Here is a 17,121-nt window from a genome sequence, read left to right on the forward strand (position 1 = left end):
CACAGCTCACAGTACGTCCACTGCATCTCTAGAGCTGACACCTGTCTCAGAGACGTTGTTGTGTACAACGTTTGCTGATGTCCACGTCTAAACAAACTGAAGGGAGAGATATTATCTTAACTGAATAGCATTTGTGGCGTATAATATTTGATAGCAATAATGATGTAGGTTACTAACATCCAGCACTATAGATACAAATACAGTCTGTCATTCATTCCAGCTGTATACTGCAATAACTGCACAGGTATGGAATACCATCTGTCAATATTGAATAAATAAATTAATAAATAAATACAGCTATAAAATAAATCCTGAAATGAATAAATTAGGCGATACATATAGAAATATGTAAATAAAAGAATATATAAATATATATATAGGGGGGTATATAAATAAATGAATAAATAGCTGTACAAATGAACAAATAAGGTGGATTTAGAGTCTCAAAGAGCTCTTAAACAGAGAACGTGACATGTAACTGAAACCTGAGGTTTAGGTTTGCAGTGCGTACCACATGTTTCCTGCTCTGGCGACCTTGTCCTATATGTGCATAGATATCAAATACTCTCTGTGGTCAATATTTTACAGGAGGCTTCGTCTGGGAGAGTGACTGTTGTTCAGGTCACGTGAATGAAATGTATCAAAGACAACAGGGATGATGAATGACAATTTTGTGAATACACATTTTTTTCAGGAGTGAGACATGTCTGTCTTAAGTACAGAGCTGGACTCAGAAGGAAGTGATTAAAACAGGCTGGAAGAAAGGCAGGGGAAACAACTAGCAGGGCTCTGTCTGAGGTTAAAAAGTATGCACAGAACAAACAATGACATTCAGAGTGGAGATGGGAAACTCAATGGAAACAGACTTAGTGCATAAATCACAACAAAGTGGCAGACAAAACATCATTATTATATCACGATGAGGAGAATGTAACCTCCCTCAAATTACTACATGAAACAGAAATTCCATATTTTTGTGTTTTCTAAGGTTTTTATTCATTTGACTTATCATTACTGCTCTTTGAATAACACCATCTCATTCTCCCTCTTGTTCTTTAATTGCACCACCTTTCTCAATGTCAATGAACCAACTCCTAATATACACAAACATAAAGTCAATGTCAATGTTTTCATCTCACTCTTAGAAAGAAAGTGTTTTAGCATTTTTACCAATTTATAAATATTCCTTTACATGGTGTATTTATGCAGAAATCAATAAACTCATGTAACTTCGAAATAGAGCATCAAAAGTAGGTGGAGTCATACAGGGAAGAGGTGTTGCCCCTGACCTTTCCTCTAGCTGTGATACTTCCAGTAAAATGAAGTCATTTAACCATCAAACATAAACCTCTCCACTGACATCAGAAATTTACAGTGACATGAAAGATTCAAGAATGGTTCTCCTCTGTGAGGTTGGATGTTTGGTTCCTCATCAGCTGCGAAAAGGTTTGGGTCTGGACAGGTAACAAAGAAAGGGTACTGTTACAGATCAAGTGACTGCTGTGTGTGTGGAGTGGGTGGGGCCTTGAAGGGCTAAGCAGTATAAAAGAAGGTTGACAGTCAGATTGGTCCAAGTGCATCAAAGATGGATCAGTTTGCCTGACTGAGGATGCAACAAGCTGCTGAAGCAATGAAAAGTTCACACGCAGTCGTTCCCAACAAGCAGGAGCAGTCAGATTTGAATAGGAGTAGAAGGTCGGGACGATGGGGATTGAACGTTATTGAAAGTAAAAGTCGAACTTTGGAGATCAGCGTCCAACGGATTGACAGACCAATTGCTGGAGACATCAAAATGCGATCGTCCATTTATCTCCAAACAGCTTCAACAGTAGTCAACACTGCACGTGTCATGACCAGGTCAAAACGTCTCATGGGGTCTAAACCAAGACAAATAAGAGGCACCTATCTACCACCTATCACCAGATCAAATGCCATCTATGGCAAAGTGGGACGCACGGCTGCTCTACCAGAACATAGAAAGGAGTCATCCAAACCAAAAGGATACAAAACCCATTTACCAACTGGAAATGTGATGACGGAAAATACAGTGTTGGATACACAATGTGGAAAAGTAAATCAGGAGTCCAACAAATGTAACAAAATCAGTGCTGCTCTTGTAACAGGAAACAAAGTAGAATACCTTGATTCAGAGTCCAATGGGAGACTGATTAAACGGACCTTTGTTGGACAGTCAGCTGCAACATTGACTCCAGCACCAGTGCACCCTCCAGTATCTCAAAAGAAGAACGACACTAGTGATCCTGGTGCCAGTGACAGTAGTACAATGACAGCAGTCAGGGTTAAACACGATGCCAGTCTGTGTGAAGCAAGGAAACAAAGAGGTTTCTGCTCCAGTGACTCAGCTATTGAAACAGAATCTGAGGGCTCTGAAGACAAAGGTCATTCAGAAAGGCTGAAGGAAGACGATGATGATGAGTACTACACTGGCCAGAGGATCACAGAATGGGTCCTTAAAGTCAACTCCAGCCTCTTCACACCAGGAAATGATGAGCTAAAGCATTTAAAACCTGCAGAGGAGCAGGATGTGGCAACCATGAAGATAATCTATACTGGAGACTGAACTAATATAGAATTAGATTAGTATTTCCTTTCTGATGAAATCATTTTAACTCAAGTTCCACTTTCTAGTTGTGTTAACACCTGTCACATGATTATCACATATCACAAGTATCTTGGACTTCAAGTGAAGATAGTTTTGCTGAACTACTATTTACAAGCTCACGAATGAACTTTCCTGCGCATGTTTAATGCCTGCAACTTTAACAATATTCTAAATATTAAATTCATTTAATTTATTTATAAAAAATAATCATATAATATTGTAATTTATTTAAGTTCATGTACTTTGTGCAGTTATGTAAATCGTGGTTTCTTCAGTGGAGGAGAGAAGCCTGAATTACAACACACACAGTTATTATTGTTGAGAATCGAGACTGTCCTCCTGTGAAAAACGAGCAGACAGGTCGTTTGTTCACCAGTTTATTATGACCCATAGTTACGTTTTGTTGCTAGGCGACATCTAGTGGTTGTAGTAATTATGAAAGGAGCAAAGGGAAAAATGCAGTGACGTAGGAGAAAGAGCGACAAACAAAACACAGGAATATGACACAGGAGATTGATGTTTGATTCCCATGTGAACCCAGTTGTTTATATTGTTCCTGTTATCCATGACCGTTCGTTGTTATTATTGTAACCATGACAACAAAGATCTTCTGATGTTGAGGAAGTAGTTATTGTAACCCAAATCATGATCTTTTCCTAAACCTAACCAAGTAGTTTTAATGCTTAAACCTAACCAAGCCATTACTGTTACTAAAGTAACCACGGCAACGTTCGGTACACCGCTCGTGGTACGGTTGGTGTTTATTATGGTAACCATGAAAACGCATGCCGTCGTAGGGGTGCTATTTTAGGAGACACTCCTATGGGTCATATCAGAAGGTAGGAACAAACGGCCGACATGCTCGTATGGATTGGAGGACTTGTTACATCTCGTCTATACAACCTTTAAAGCAGGGCTATTCAGCTATGATATTCAGGGGGCCACATTTCCTAAAAGCTAAGGGCCCTGGGGGCAGACATTTCCCTGAGCTATTCTCATTCTGTATGTACACCTGACACACCATGACACCACATTTACAAAACTATAATTTTGCCAAATTGTAAAAGCAGCCTAATCATTACCTAAAGAAAAAAACAAAAAGGCCTCCTTCAAGTAATCAGGCCAAGTGGTTCATTTGATTTTCTGTGCAACACAAGCTGTCATATTAATAAAAGTAAACACATAGTTTTCTACAACACATCATGTCAGCTGATGTCTGGCAAATCATATGGTTAATTCTGACATCTCTTCTTCGTCACAGCATTTTTTAAAAAGAGGCAAACAACAGAAGAGAGCAAGAACAGTGAAAAAGTTCAGGATGAACTGAACTTGTCTGTGAATTTGATGCCAAAGATTATAGTTGAAAGTTTGGAACAGACACTGTTGTTACTGCCTGGGACTGGTGTTTACCAAGAAGGCTGCTGCAATATTAGAGCCTCTGTGGTTTAGAAGATTTACTGTACCAAAAATGTATTGTAATTAAACAATTGATCGGCATGCCGGTCAGACTTGATTGATGGGCTGGAGTTGGCCCGCAGGCAACCGGTTGAATAGGCCAGCTTTAAGGTGTGTTCAGACAATTCACACTTATCCCAGGGCTTTATAACTTCATAAAATACAGACATGAGGGGAAAAAGGAGAGAGATTAAAGGAAAATAACAGAAAGAAGGGGAGTTCCTATGTTTTCTGAGACCAGTTTGAGAACGCAAACACACTCCACAGGCACCATATGTTGCTAGCTAATTGATAGCTTCTATCCAAATATTTCACATCACATTTGTAGCATTGACCAATAGCAAGCTGTCCTGAGAGTGCTGACCTTTGAGGCAGCAGAGAGCCATAGAGTCAAAAATGGAGGAAGCTATCGCAGCTTATTAGATATGCACCATCAACTTCTAATTAACTCTCCTCCTTGTAACTCAGTAACACTTGCATTTCCTGGGCTGTCTAGTGTGTAGCAGTTAGCTTGCCAGCTACAGTAGTTTGAGTAGTCGCTACGGCACCAAGCTTCTAAAACAATGTATTTGAATGTCATGACTTTTAAAACACATATTTGATTTCCTTTCAGCATGAAAAATGCTTCATTCTGAATAAATGATAAATTCTTCTTAAAATAATCAAGATTTCAACTTGTTTATCCAGAATGTTTTCCTGGCTAGGCTCCACCATCAGCACCTATAGGGACAGAGTATCCTGTCACATATCCTTTGATGTAAATGGACACCAGGGCAACTGAAACATGTTCTGCCTTCATTGCTATTCCAGTGTTGCTTTTGCACACTCTGCTGTAAATCCTGAATGCAGGGAGGAGCCACAGTCAGGTCAAACAAACAGTTTGTTGGTATGTCATCCTGCTATTCAATGTCCTGGTTTCACCACATTGTCACCTTTGTCTGTAATGCCATAGCATTCAGGCGATGATATTTATAATTTGAGCATTAAATTGAATGTAGTTCCAGAAAGGTTAGGAGAAACCATTTCTATAATAAACATTTGTGAAGGTTTACCTGTTACTTCACAGGGACCTACAAAGGGCCCAGAAGAACACTATAGCCGGTGCTTGTCTTGAGTTTGCTGCTCTGTCGCAACTCTGGATGGCCCAGTGGAGGTGATGGCTGTCATTCATTAACCAAACAGTTGTACAATGCTGCCCCCTCATGGACAGCCATCAAGTAACTCCTGCTGGGAGTTCTTGTAAGGTATGAACTCACCCTATCCTTGCAAGATGAGTAATCAACTGATATCTTAGCAAACTTGGGACTGGACATCCAGGGTCCAGATATTTTTTCTGTGTCACAGCAAGTATGGACATGACAAATAGAATTAGCAAAAAGTTTTTCCTAAGTTCCTAGTAAGTACTACCTTGTTTCAAACTAGTGATTTACTAAAGTTGGATTCACCGCTCAAATATAAGAAATGTGACAAGTGGTAATGACTTCAACAATATGTAAATTGGTTACTAGGAAACAGTCCAATCAAATGCAATATACTATGTAAACAGGAAGTCACTAAAGCATCACAAACTAGCATAACCAAAGGCCCAAAGATGTATATTTTGTAAATGTAGGAATTACTTTGTTTTCTTTATGTCTGCATACATGGAGACGTGTGCCTCAGAGTGGTATTCCTACAGTTTAGAATTATATGACTATGCTCTTTTTATATTGTGCAATAGAGTGATTCATGCTAACCTAATTGACATTTACTCATTTAGGCAAATGTTATTAGCATGTTTCATAATTTAAAGTATGCTGGGTCATTTTTTTTAAAGGTAATCTAAAATATTTAAAACTGAGATAATTATTACACAACATTTATCAAGATTTAGGACAAATTTGTCAACATTTACAACTATTACACTATTATTATACTATTATTATTACACTGGGTCACACTAAACAAACCGAATAATGAACACAGACACATAACATTACAACATTACAACCTCAATAAGATATTAAAGAAAAAAAAATATATATAATTAATTAACTAAATAATAAAGAAACCAAAATAAAACAAAGGCAACATAATTCAGATTTTGCATTACATATATCTGTATTTCTTTGGCTTGATAAAAAAAGATTTTTTCAACAAAAAGATTTGATTATGCAACATCAGGGGGTTGGAGAAGTGTTATGCTGATTTTTCTTGAACTCTTTCCCTTTCCAGGACCCCTGTGAGGTAATATCATGCTGAGCTAGAGTAATTCTAGCTAACTCACTGATGTACAAACTTCTCTAATGTTTTTGATTGAATGAAAAGAGAAAAAGAGGTCACGTTAAAAAACATGGGGGACCCCGAATCATCTCATTACAATAATGTGATTGATTTTCATTTTAGAATACAAAACCAAACACATCATAAACACAAATACACTGACCAAAAAACAAATACATTTACACACAACAAAAACACAGTTGAAAAATGTCATTTTGGTCTTTAAAAACTCTTCTCATTCAGGTCAAAATGTCAAAAGACTTATCACAGGTCATGTGGAGGATGTGTCCCAGCTCGATGGTGGGGCAGGATGTTCCAGATGCACAGCAACCCCCCCCCCCCATCACATGGTAATCATTTTTTGTAGCGGTCACAACAGCCAACAGCAGGCTGATTTACAGCCAGTCACCATGTTCTGTCACACATCCATCACATGACACATTCTGTAGTTCCTCACCCCAAGGCATGTAACACTATCACTTTGTCCCCCAACCTGATCTCACTGTTAGGGTTTATGAGGGCAAAAGCCCCCCAGGGCCCTCGTTTGTGACACTATTAAATATTTCAGGAGGTTCATCTCTATAGAAATAGAAATAATTTTTCAGACTTAAGTTTCCAAAATGAAAAGAATTAAAGGAGGTTATAAACATCCATCCAACTAACTACAACCTCTTGTGACAGAATGAACTGACATGGAGTCACAGTTGCTTCCTACTGTCCATCCCCTCCTCCCATCAGGCCAGCTGGAATACTACTGGAATATGGTTTAACAGTTAGTCTGTGATATTATATTTCAGACACATTTATTCAAGGACATGCACAAGTGTAATATAAACAGAAAAATTAAAGATATTAAAATTGTATTTCAACACAGAGCCATCCATACATGACAGGACAAAATGGCAATAACCCTCGGACACTTTTAGACCCCTATGCTTTATAATTACATTTACTCATTTGGCAGACACTTTTGTACAAAATCGGCGACATCAAAAACGCTTTAATAGATTATCACTTCAGTTTATATTGTGTTGTAGGATGCCAAAAAGATCCAATTTACCTGTGTTGCCCAGTTAATAATCCAGCTCTGGTGTGTGAGAACATGCCAATTAGTCTGTCCTCATAAAGTGACAAATGTCATGAAAATGAACATCTTTTATGGTGAAGACCTTTTGCTGATGTTGTGCATACCTTGTGAGAATTATTTCCTACTTAAGTTAAGACTACATTTGGTAATAAATGGAGCAATGACTGATGACTAACCAGACATGTGTTATAGCTATATTTTACACCTAACTCCTATCTGGGGCTGTTTCAAAAATACTAGTTCAAAGGCTCAAGTCTCTATCATCGTTTTTTTGGGGGTGGCCCCAAATTTTCACTCATTAGTTGGAGGACATTTACACTAAAGGACACAAGTACACATTCACACAGACACACGTACACGCACTCACATACACACTCAGAGTCGTCCTCCAGAGGTGCAGCAGCCCGCACACCACATTGTTTCTATGTACGTGCCGTCACAGTGCAGACAGAGGTTGTAAACATGGCGGCGGACGGGATGGTGCTCACCAACCACGACCATCAGACCCGAGTGGGGATTCTGACGGGTAAGGAGACCATTTGATGAAATGCGATAAAATGCTTCTTTATAGTACACCTCTGTGCCGTTTTGCCGTAGGCTGCTTATGAACAGTCGTGTTCACGATACGAGTTGTCTTCGCTGCAGAGCTAGCTAATGTTTGCCAGTAAGCTAACCGGTTCCGTTGACTGTCATTGCACTAACGGTTGGTGCCTGCGTTTTGACAGGTCGGACAGATGTGGAATTTGCTTTTGAATCGACATTATTTGCAATTCTGTGTTGAAATCTGAAACGTTTATATTACCGTGTGAAGACTAGCTGTCATATTCAGTGTTATACTAGATAGCTTACACGACAGAACAGTGGGCTATTTTATGTAGCGTCAAGAAGGAATAAGAACGACAGGCAAAGACTTTCAAAATTAGGGCGCTATTCCCAGGCGTGCATGTACTGCAATGGGTTTTTCACAAAAATTGCGCTTTTATTTTGAAAGCAAACCCAGCATTCTTCCGATCTTGTTGTGTTGTATGTTGCAACCTTGACGCAACGGAACCTTATTTTTTCTATCAATATAGCGTTACCGAGCCTATATCAGTTGCATTATTCATGTCCCTTTGCAGATCCGATATGTTGGCCGATAGTAATGGTGCTTTTAATTAACATATCTTTTATGGTTCTTCTGACAGCCATTTCATTTGGGCTCAGTGTGTGTGTGTGTGTGTGTGTGTGTGTGTGTGTGTGTGTGTGTGTGTGTGTGTGTGTGTGTTTATTTAACGCAGAAAAGTAAATAAATCGTGCGTTTAGTTACCTATTAAAAGCAAGTTAGAAAGCAAAGGGCAGCGCTTAGGCGACATGAATTCAGGCTGATTTCGCTTCTCTAATTTGTTCAGCGGATGCTCATCCCTGAGTCGTGCAGAGGAGAACTGGGACTAGTATACAGTCGTATGACAGTCACCAGTAGTCCTGGTGCCTACTTGCCTAGGCAGGGGGAGACGTGAGAATAATGCTAAGAGGATACGAGCCAGCAGCTGGGCTGGGAAGTCTGTCGTGGTTTCATGAGCTAGCATTTCGGCTAAACAGCAGTTAACCCTGCTATCCATTCACCTGACTGCCACAATCTGCTGTCACTTGTTTACAGATCTTCCCAACCAATTCATGTGATGTGTGTGGGAATATGTGTGTGTGTGTGTGTGTGTGTGTGTGTGTGTGTGTGTGTGTGTGTATTCGTTTACACATCTACCATGGAGAAGACATTTTAACTGTTTTACATTGAGGATATGGAGCAAAACGTTCTGAAAAGGTGAAATAATATTGACAGTGAACATATTAGAGCTGGTGGGTTCACTAGCCAAGTTGCACATAGGCTAATTGTTAAATTAGCACAAGAGAAACTTAAAATAGGAGATTTGGCCAGCTGTGATATTAAAAAACTAATGCTGCCACTTGTGATTACTAGGAAGAAGGAGCTTCCATAAAACTACACAGGTGTTATGTTATGTATACATTTAAATACCCTAGGAAAAACTTCAAACGCAGATCATCACTTTACTAAAGAGCTGTGTCCAAAGAGGAAACCCCTTAAATGAAAAAAAAGGTCTTAATAATAATATATGATATATAATTTTGTTATTGTCAACATATTCCATGATAAGGCTGAACTCAGCAATCAGTTGATTCTAACAACAAATATTGTCTATGCATTCAAAGCCTGATATATTTTAATCCACCAAAACTGTCAAACACACCAGACAGCCACAGCGTTGCACAGGGTAAAGGCCATTGTAGTTATTTTGATGACACACTGTACCGTTGCCGTAAATACCCACTAGTAAAGATGCACTGATTACAATTTTTAGGGGTGATTTCAATTTCTGTTTTTTTTTTTTTTTTTCTGACATGCTAATTTTGATTTTGGCTGCCAGCAAGTTTCTTTCCATCAATATCCCTACTGAGCCTGTTTTTTTTATTGGGTTCAGGACATTTGTGAGTTACAGCTCGTAATGGTTTTGTTTGTTGCATACTAGATGATGTTATCTTGTTCCGGGTGTTTCCAATAGAGCAGGGCTGCCGTTCTCATTATCATATCGTACTGCTTAATGATGAAATTAAAAATGATTGCACTCTTTCATATACTTCTGGGTATGTTGCAATCCATTTTGCAATAATCCAGCCAAACCTGTTTCAGGTGTGATAGGCCCAGACATGCTAATTGTTTTCTAATGTTACTAGTTGATGATGTCAGAAATGAGCTCAGAAAATTGTGAAATAATATATGCGTTTATTACTACATAGCACTTACTTTATGTACCAGCGATTACATTACATTACATGATACCAATATTGGTTTTTATTAGAGACCAATAAATTGGCCCGGCTGATATAGCAACTGATATTAACACAGATACATCAGTATCAGCATGTATGTTGTAATGAACAAGAAACAGCAGTGCAGAAATATTGAAGATACTTAAACGTCATTTAGAAACACTGTCTCCATCAGAAAGTTTATCCTCCACTGAGCACTCAAGTTTATTTTTCAACTGCAAAATGTCCCACTCAATACAGAATTTGGTCACTTATTTTAAGAATGTCTAATGACTAGACCTGTGTTATATATTTTTTGAGCTGTTTCCTTATATTATCCCAAATATTTCCAGCAATTTTCAAACCAGAGAAATCTGTGATTTTAATCATGGTAACGGTTCATTTCATTTGGTCCCCTATGTGCATGTGTCAGTGTTGTGATTGTCTGCCAGAGGCTCAAGATTGACTTTTTATCCAGTTTTAAGTCACATTTTTCACATAACTTTTTTTTCTGGTCCGTTTGTCATGGAGAGGAGGACACCTCTGTGGATAATTTCGCTGCCAGTAAAAACCTCCCAAATGTCTGGTTCATAAATTATCAGAGAAACAATCAAAACAAAGGTTAGCATCAATCTCCGCTCCCACCCTCTCCCTGACATCCCATGTCCGCGGTACAGTGTCGGTAAAACACAGATTTCTAACATGGAACTGCTTTATTCAGTGTTTTTACCGGTAATCACCTGGTCTGTTTGTTTTGGAGAGGAGGACACCTCTGTGGATAATCTGGCTCCTGGTAAAAACCTCCTGAACAACTGACACTGAAGGAAACCTGGAGAAGCTGTTAGAAATGGTGGTGAAGACAATAATTCCCATGATCCTATGCTACTTCAGGAAGTTATCAAATGCCATATATTTTTTTTTTTTTTTTGATTGAGTTACACACTAAATGTATGCAACTAATAGTAAAAAAATAATGACAGATATATTGTCAAATTTCTTTTTAATTCTCCAATATCATTATTGATATTGGCCTCAAAACTCCAGTAATGGTTGTGCTGTAAAATTAATTGGTAATATTTTGTACTAAATCGTGAATAAATGAAGTTTGTATGTCAAAGCCAATAGACTTCTCAACATTTACCTAATTTAGCTTTTCTTTATTTTTAATTATCCTAGAGAGCTTATATATCAGTTGGTGACATATGTAATAGGGTGAGTTTGGGTGTTTTCACTGCATTAAATCAGCACATCGTGGCAAGTCTGACAGATAGAATCTCACCCTGTCTGTTAATTTTTCAACAAGCTTATCAGCTGAGTCAGAAAAATACACTAAAGCACAAATTAATAGAGCAACTGCACTTGAAAAAATATATATCTGCATGATTTGCAATCCTTGTAAACCATGGACAAGGATTATAACTCACTTCTTTACATTTTATTAAAGCTTAAAGTTATGTATAATTGAGGGCGTGGTCTCTTTGAGTGACAGTTGGATGAGCGCATGCTTGCCACAAACTGGCATGCACCAATCTCTTGGCTCCACACGCGCCCCTCTTCTTTGCACATGTTTGGATTAGCTGGGAGTTCGGGGCGGAGTCAGACACTGCCAATGTAGTAGAGGTGGAGCAGCTCACTCTGAACTTCAAAACTGCTCTTCAGAAACCTGTGGGTGAAGCCATGGAGGCTAGGTCCATCTTTCTTTCCAGTCTTATAATACAAAGACTAGAACCTGAGGCTAACAGCTAGCCTGGCTCTGTCCAAAGGTAATAAAATGGCGTAACAGCACCTTTAAAGCTCACTAATGGAAACATTAATTATTCTTTGTTAAATCTCTACCTTCCATGCCTTTAGACAGAGCCATGCTTGCTGTTTCACCCTGTTTGTAAGCAGTTACAAGTTTTTACGTCAGCAATTCAAGTGTTTTTTTAAATTTAAATATAAATCATGAATAATAAAGATCAAGGAATACAGGAATACAACCATAACGCCATGTAATGTTTTTTAACAATAATGTCCAAGTACTATTTCCTCTTTGAAAACAGTACCATCCAGTTTCCCTTGAAAATTTGACAAACTTCCTTTATTCAGTGAGAAAAGGCTTGTCAAGTTGTAATTAGACACAAAAGATGCAAGATACAAGAGATGCAAAAAAAAACAGTTAGAAGTCTGGATAAAAACGCTAATAACATTAATTGTGTGTATATGTGTGAAATTTCATTGAAGTACCTCACTGATGTCAACTCTGTTGTTCTTTTCTGTAACCTGAACTTCTCTCCTCTTCAGTCAGTGACAGCTGCTTCAAGAACTTGGCTGAGGACAGGAGTGGCGTCAACCTGAAGGACCTGGTCCATGATCCCTCACTGTGAGACTATACATGAAGTCTATGGTCTACACACACATGCTGACACACACACATGCTCACATTCCAATAACTGTGTCTCTGTCACCTCCTGCAGGCTAGGAGGAGTCATATCAGCCTACAAGATCGTTCCAGATGAGATCAATGAAATCAAAGTACGTGTCTTTGCTTTGAGCTCACTGTCAACAATATCACTCACAGACACTGAGACACATAACAATATGCTATGAAAACAGACTGGACTTAACACACTTTCCCATTGGTACTCAAAAATGTTTTAATCTGTCATAGAAGAAAACACACTTGATAAGTCAGATACAAGCTCTGGTGCCACAACACTGAATGAAAACAGTGGCAAATTGTTCCCTGCATACTTCCTGAATCTTTGCCTGTCTAGCTCATAAGTTTTCTTAGCAGTTGGCAGGGGCCATCTGTCCATCATCCAACATCTAGCCAGTTATGATTTCTCAATTCAGCACTCCTCTAGTCCCTGAATGTGTTGAACCCAATGGGGAAATTCTCCCTTGAGGTACAGAGGATCACCTTAGACCTTGCAGCGACTCTCCCGTTTATTTATTTAAGCCTCAAAGATCATTGCGGATTCCCTCATTTGCAATGATGTCAAGTTACATAGAAATACACAGTTAAAAATTCAAAAGAAGATGATACTTAGTGAAAGCATTTACACTCTGAGGTGAAGTGGTTTGAGTGTGTATGTCAATCTTGAGAGTGAGTTGTAGATAATTCCATGTGTTTTAATGAACAGAAACACAGATTCAGTTCAGAGTAAACCTGTGGGATTTGAAGCATAAGACACTTAGTAGAGCGAGTTTGGTCGGGCCAGTAAAGATGTTATATAGGGTGGTGAATGTCCAATAAGGGCTTTATGGATGCTTAAGGACACTTGAGCAGGACCGGTATTTGTCATCACTGGAATTTGAACCCAGGTTCCTTGTTTGAATGGAAAGTGTCTTTATCCATTATAGCTACATGTAGTGCCCATAGAATTCCATGTGAAGATGCATGTTATACTTATTAACTTTGTGTGTGTTTACATGTGTACAGGAAACTCTTTTGGAGTGGTGCGATGAACAGGAGCTGAATCTCATTCTTACTACTGGAGGAACTGGCTTTGCACCACGAGATGTTACACCTGAGGTACACACATGCACACACTGACTGCAAGAGTTTAAATAAAATGAATAAATGAAAAAAAAGTTGTAACTGATTAAAAACAAGAAATTTGTAGCATTTTTTCACCGACTCAACTTGATTTCACTTTACTTGCTTGTAGAACCAGGTACTTCTTTTTTCACTGCACATAGTACCCCCTTATTGTGGCGTCGTTACTATAGCAAGGACGTATGAAGCTATCGTGATGTCACCTTCAACGTGACAAATGCATGAAAAATGAAGGATATCGAAGGGACACCAAACGTCTACGAAATGTCTACTACCACAGCATGGTTTTTGCGGGTTGCCATACCAGAAGTAGACCACAATAACTAACAGAAATGTAACAGGCTAAAGTTAGCGGTGTAGCTGTGTCCCAATTCAGGAGCCGCGTCCTTTGGAGGACACGGTGCTTTCATTACCGGTGCGCAATGAACCTCGGGATAGGTTGGACCACGAAGGATCCAACGGTTGTAGCCTTCATTGCCCAGGAACAGAAGACTACGTTAATCGGCCGCGGAGGGAGCCTTTGAAATGGTCACAGTCTAGTTGCGCCGCTGTGACTCAGTCGGTCTTCATATGCCGCCTCTGAAGGATGCGGCCCCTGAACTGGGACACAGCTAATGATGACACAGTACTGACGATTCTCTCTGACCAATCACTAGCCTCCAGTGTTTTTACGTCACCTTTTGGTATCACATCAGCTCACTTGGCACCTCGGTGGAGGTAATATCAAAAAAAGTACCAGGTACTAACCACAATTTTTGCCCAATGGAAAACCAGAAAAGGTGAGTAAAGTCGAGTGGAGTTTAGCCGATACCATGCTGTGGAAAAGGGCTATTAGAGACTAAACAAGCGAGCTCTGTCCAAAAATGGATAAATAAGTGCCTGAAATGTCTTAACTGACTGAGCCCCTGTGTTTGTGTTGTAGGCCACCAGAGAGGTGATAGAGCGGGAAGCCCCAGGTATGGCTCTGGCCATGCTGATGGGGTCACTCAACGTTACACCACTTGGCATGCTGTCCAGGTGAAGACTTCATATTTTTGCTCTCTTTTTGCTTTTTGACGTGCTCCCTACATCATACATAACATCTACATAACCAGATTAATGTGTGTGGTGTCCTCTCCTGCTCTAATCTGCTCTCTACTGCTGTTTCCAGGCCGGTGTGTGGTATTCGTGGTAAAACTTTGATCATCAACCTGCCAGGGAGCAAGAAGGGCTCTCAGGTACAATTCTTTGACACTTGACCTTGTGCTAAATTCCCATTACCACTTCCTGCACCAGACAACAGACAGACACAGTTAGCCACTAGCTGGTGACCATAGTGGAGCAATTAGCGTCTAAAGACTCAGATGTTTTACTTAGGAGCTGGTGGAGACCAAAGCAGAGCTAAAAGAAGAGTGAATATTAGTCTTAACATGTGTCAGGTGGACACAAACATGACTCCAAATGCATGCCAATGTTGTCTTTCAAAGGTAATAATACACCAATCAGCCACAACATTAAAACAAGTAGCTGTGGGCCTGTTTTAAGAGTTCATTCTGAACCATTAGTAATTTGTTTTAAAACTTAATTTGTAGTTTGAATTATTTTCCACGGCTTAATGGCTTGATTCAGTCAAAAAATACACAGATAAGTCACACCCACATTACACTTGTTAAATATTGACTTGATGCATCTCAGTCAAGTCTTTCAGAGTTTTCAAATTAAACTACTTGACCTATGGGGGTTTAAAAGGTGACGTATTCATCAGTGACTTGTATTATAACTCTAACTGATGAAATTATGTCTTGTTGAATGTTAAAGATGGTCTTAAATTAAATTCTGTTTTCTCCAGGAGTGTTTTCAGTTCATCTTGCCCGCTCTGCCCCATGCCATCGACCTGCTGCGCGAGGCCACGGTCAGAGTTAAATCCACACACGCCGCCCTGGAGCAGCTGCCGTCCCCTACCCCTCTGCTGGCCAACACGCACGCCAACACTCACGCCGACACCCACACCATGGAGCGTGGCACCCAGTGTGAGGAAGAGGAAGACGAGGAGGACGACCGGAGGAGAGTTCAACATGTGCACAACCACCACCATCCCCAGCATGGCTCTTCCCACATCACTGCAGCTGCTATCGCTGCCAAGGTAACTGGTCAACAGGACGCGTGAAAACCAGCGCTGCTCAAAACTAGATAGATGAAACTTTAATGATCACTTTACTGTGTGAAAATTGGGTCATTGCAGCTGCAAGCTCCTGCACTATAGATACTACTCAAATGTTATAGGCAGAAAATGGATATTAGTAGTGATAAAATAGATAGACAACAGAGCATTTCAGGATGTTTGTCTTCAAATTTCAAATAAAATGTTAGTTTAGTCTAATTTAAACTGAGGAAAGGTGCTGGTTGATGAAATATTATAAATATAAGTCATTTTTGGAAACATTTCCTTGGAGTTTGGGAGGTAGAGTGATGCAAACTAAATCGAGACCCTTTCACATGACATCTAGACCTAATTTACACCTGGTAATTGTATCTTTATGAGACACAGAGTGGATTACAGCACCATGAGAAAGGATTCTGCAGCACTAAAAAGTTATCATGGTAAAAACTGGGGTTGTAACGATTCGCAAAACTCACGTTCCGGCATATACCTCAGTTTTGAGTTCACGGTTCAGTATGTTTTCAGCACAGTGAAAAATAGACATGAAAAACATCTTTTAATTTATCATGAATTGAACTTGTCAACATAAAGGTGTAATCGTAAAGTTGTAAAGTTGTAACCCGGTTGAAAACTGGCCATAACTTCAAATTGGGTGACTTTTTTCCTAAACACAAGAAATGCACATAAAGGTACATTTCTTTAAACAAAATAAAAAAATAAAAAAACTGATTAATCTAGGTATTATTGATATTGTTGCAATCTACTAACAAAACTTCAAGTGCTTCAGAAGTTTATCAATCAGATAAGAAATTAATAATATAATAATAAAATAAAGATCCATTAAAGTTTAGCATGTAGAAAATTATTGATACATTCACTCTATTTTCAGTAGATTTTTTTTTTTTTTTCAGAAAGATTAATGTATTATTGTGTTATTTTTGCCTTTATTCTGATGGTCACAGTGAGAGAGAGACAGGAAAGTCAGGGGGAGAGAGAGAGAGAGAGAGAGAGAGAGAGAGAGAGAGAGAGAGAGAGAGAGAGAGAGAGAGAGAGAGAGAGAGAGAGAGAGAGAGAGAGAGAGAGAGAGAGAGAGAGAGAGAGAGAGAGAGAGAGAGAGAGAGAGAGAGAGAACCTAGGCTGCTGTGGTTAGGACTAAGCCTTTATGGCACTTTATGGTTATGCACGTAATGTTCATGGTTAAAGATAGATTA

General features: G+C 39.2%; 1 protein-coding gene across 4 annotated transcripts in view; it reads left to right on the top strand.

Moving 5' to 3' along the window:
* Positions 1 to 7,816: 7,816 nt before the first annotated feature.
* Positions 7,817 to 17,121, top strand: part of gphna (gephyrin a) — a 35,550-nt gene continuing 26,245 nt past the window's right edge. For all 4 annotated transcript variants that reach the window (XM_056392874.1, XM_056392876.1, XM_056392875.1 and 1 more), the window contains exons 1-7: positions 7,817 to 7,953; positions 12,513 to 12,591; positions 12,686 to 12,743; positions 13,654 to 13,746; positions 14,693 to 14,787; positions 14,921 to 14,987; positions 15,599 to 15,892. In XM_056392874.1, the coding sequence (XP_056248849.1) occupies positions 7,890 to 7,953; positions 12,513 to 12,591; positions 12,686 to 12,743; positions 13,654 to 13,746; positions 14,693 to 14,787; positions 14,921 to 14,987; positions 15,599 to 15,892 (750 nt within the window). In that variant the 5' untranslated portion in view covers positions 7,817 to 7,889. The remainder of the gene's footprint in view (positions 7,954 to 12,512; positions 12,592 to 12,685; positions 12,744 to 13,653; positions 13,747 to 14,692; positions 14,788 to 14,920; positions 14,988 to 15,598; positions 15,893 to 17,121) is intronic.

Source organism: Seriola aureovittata, chromosome 13 (genome assembly GCF_021018895.1).
Source record: "Seriola aureovittata isolate HTS-2021-v1 ecotype China chromosome 13, ASM2101889v1, whole genome shotgun sequence".
Classification (NCBI taxonomy): domain Eukaryota; kingdom Metazoa; phylum Chordata; class Actinopteri; order Carangiformes; family Carangidae; genus Seriola; species Seriola aureovittata.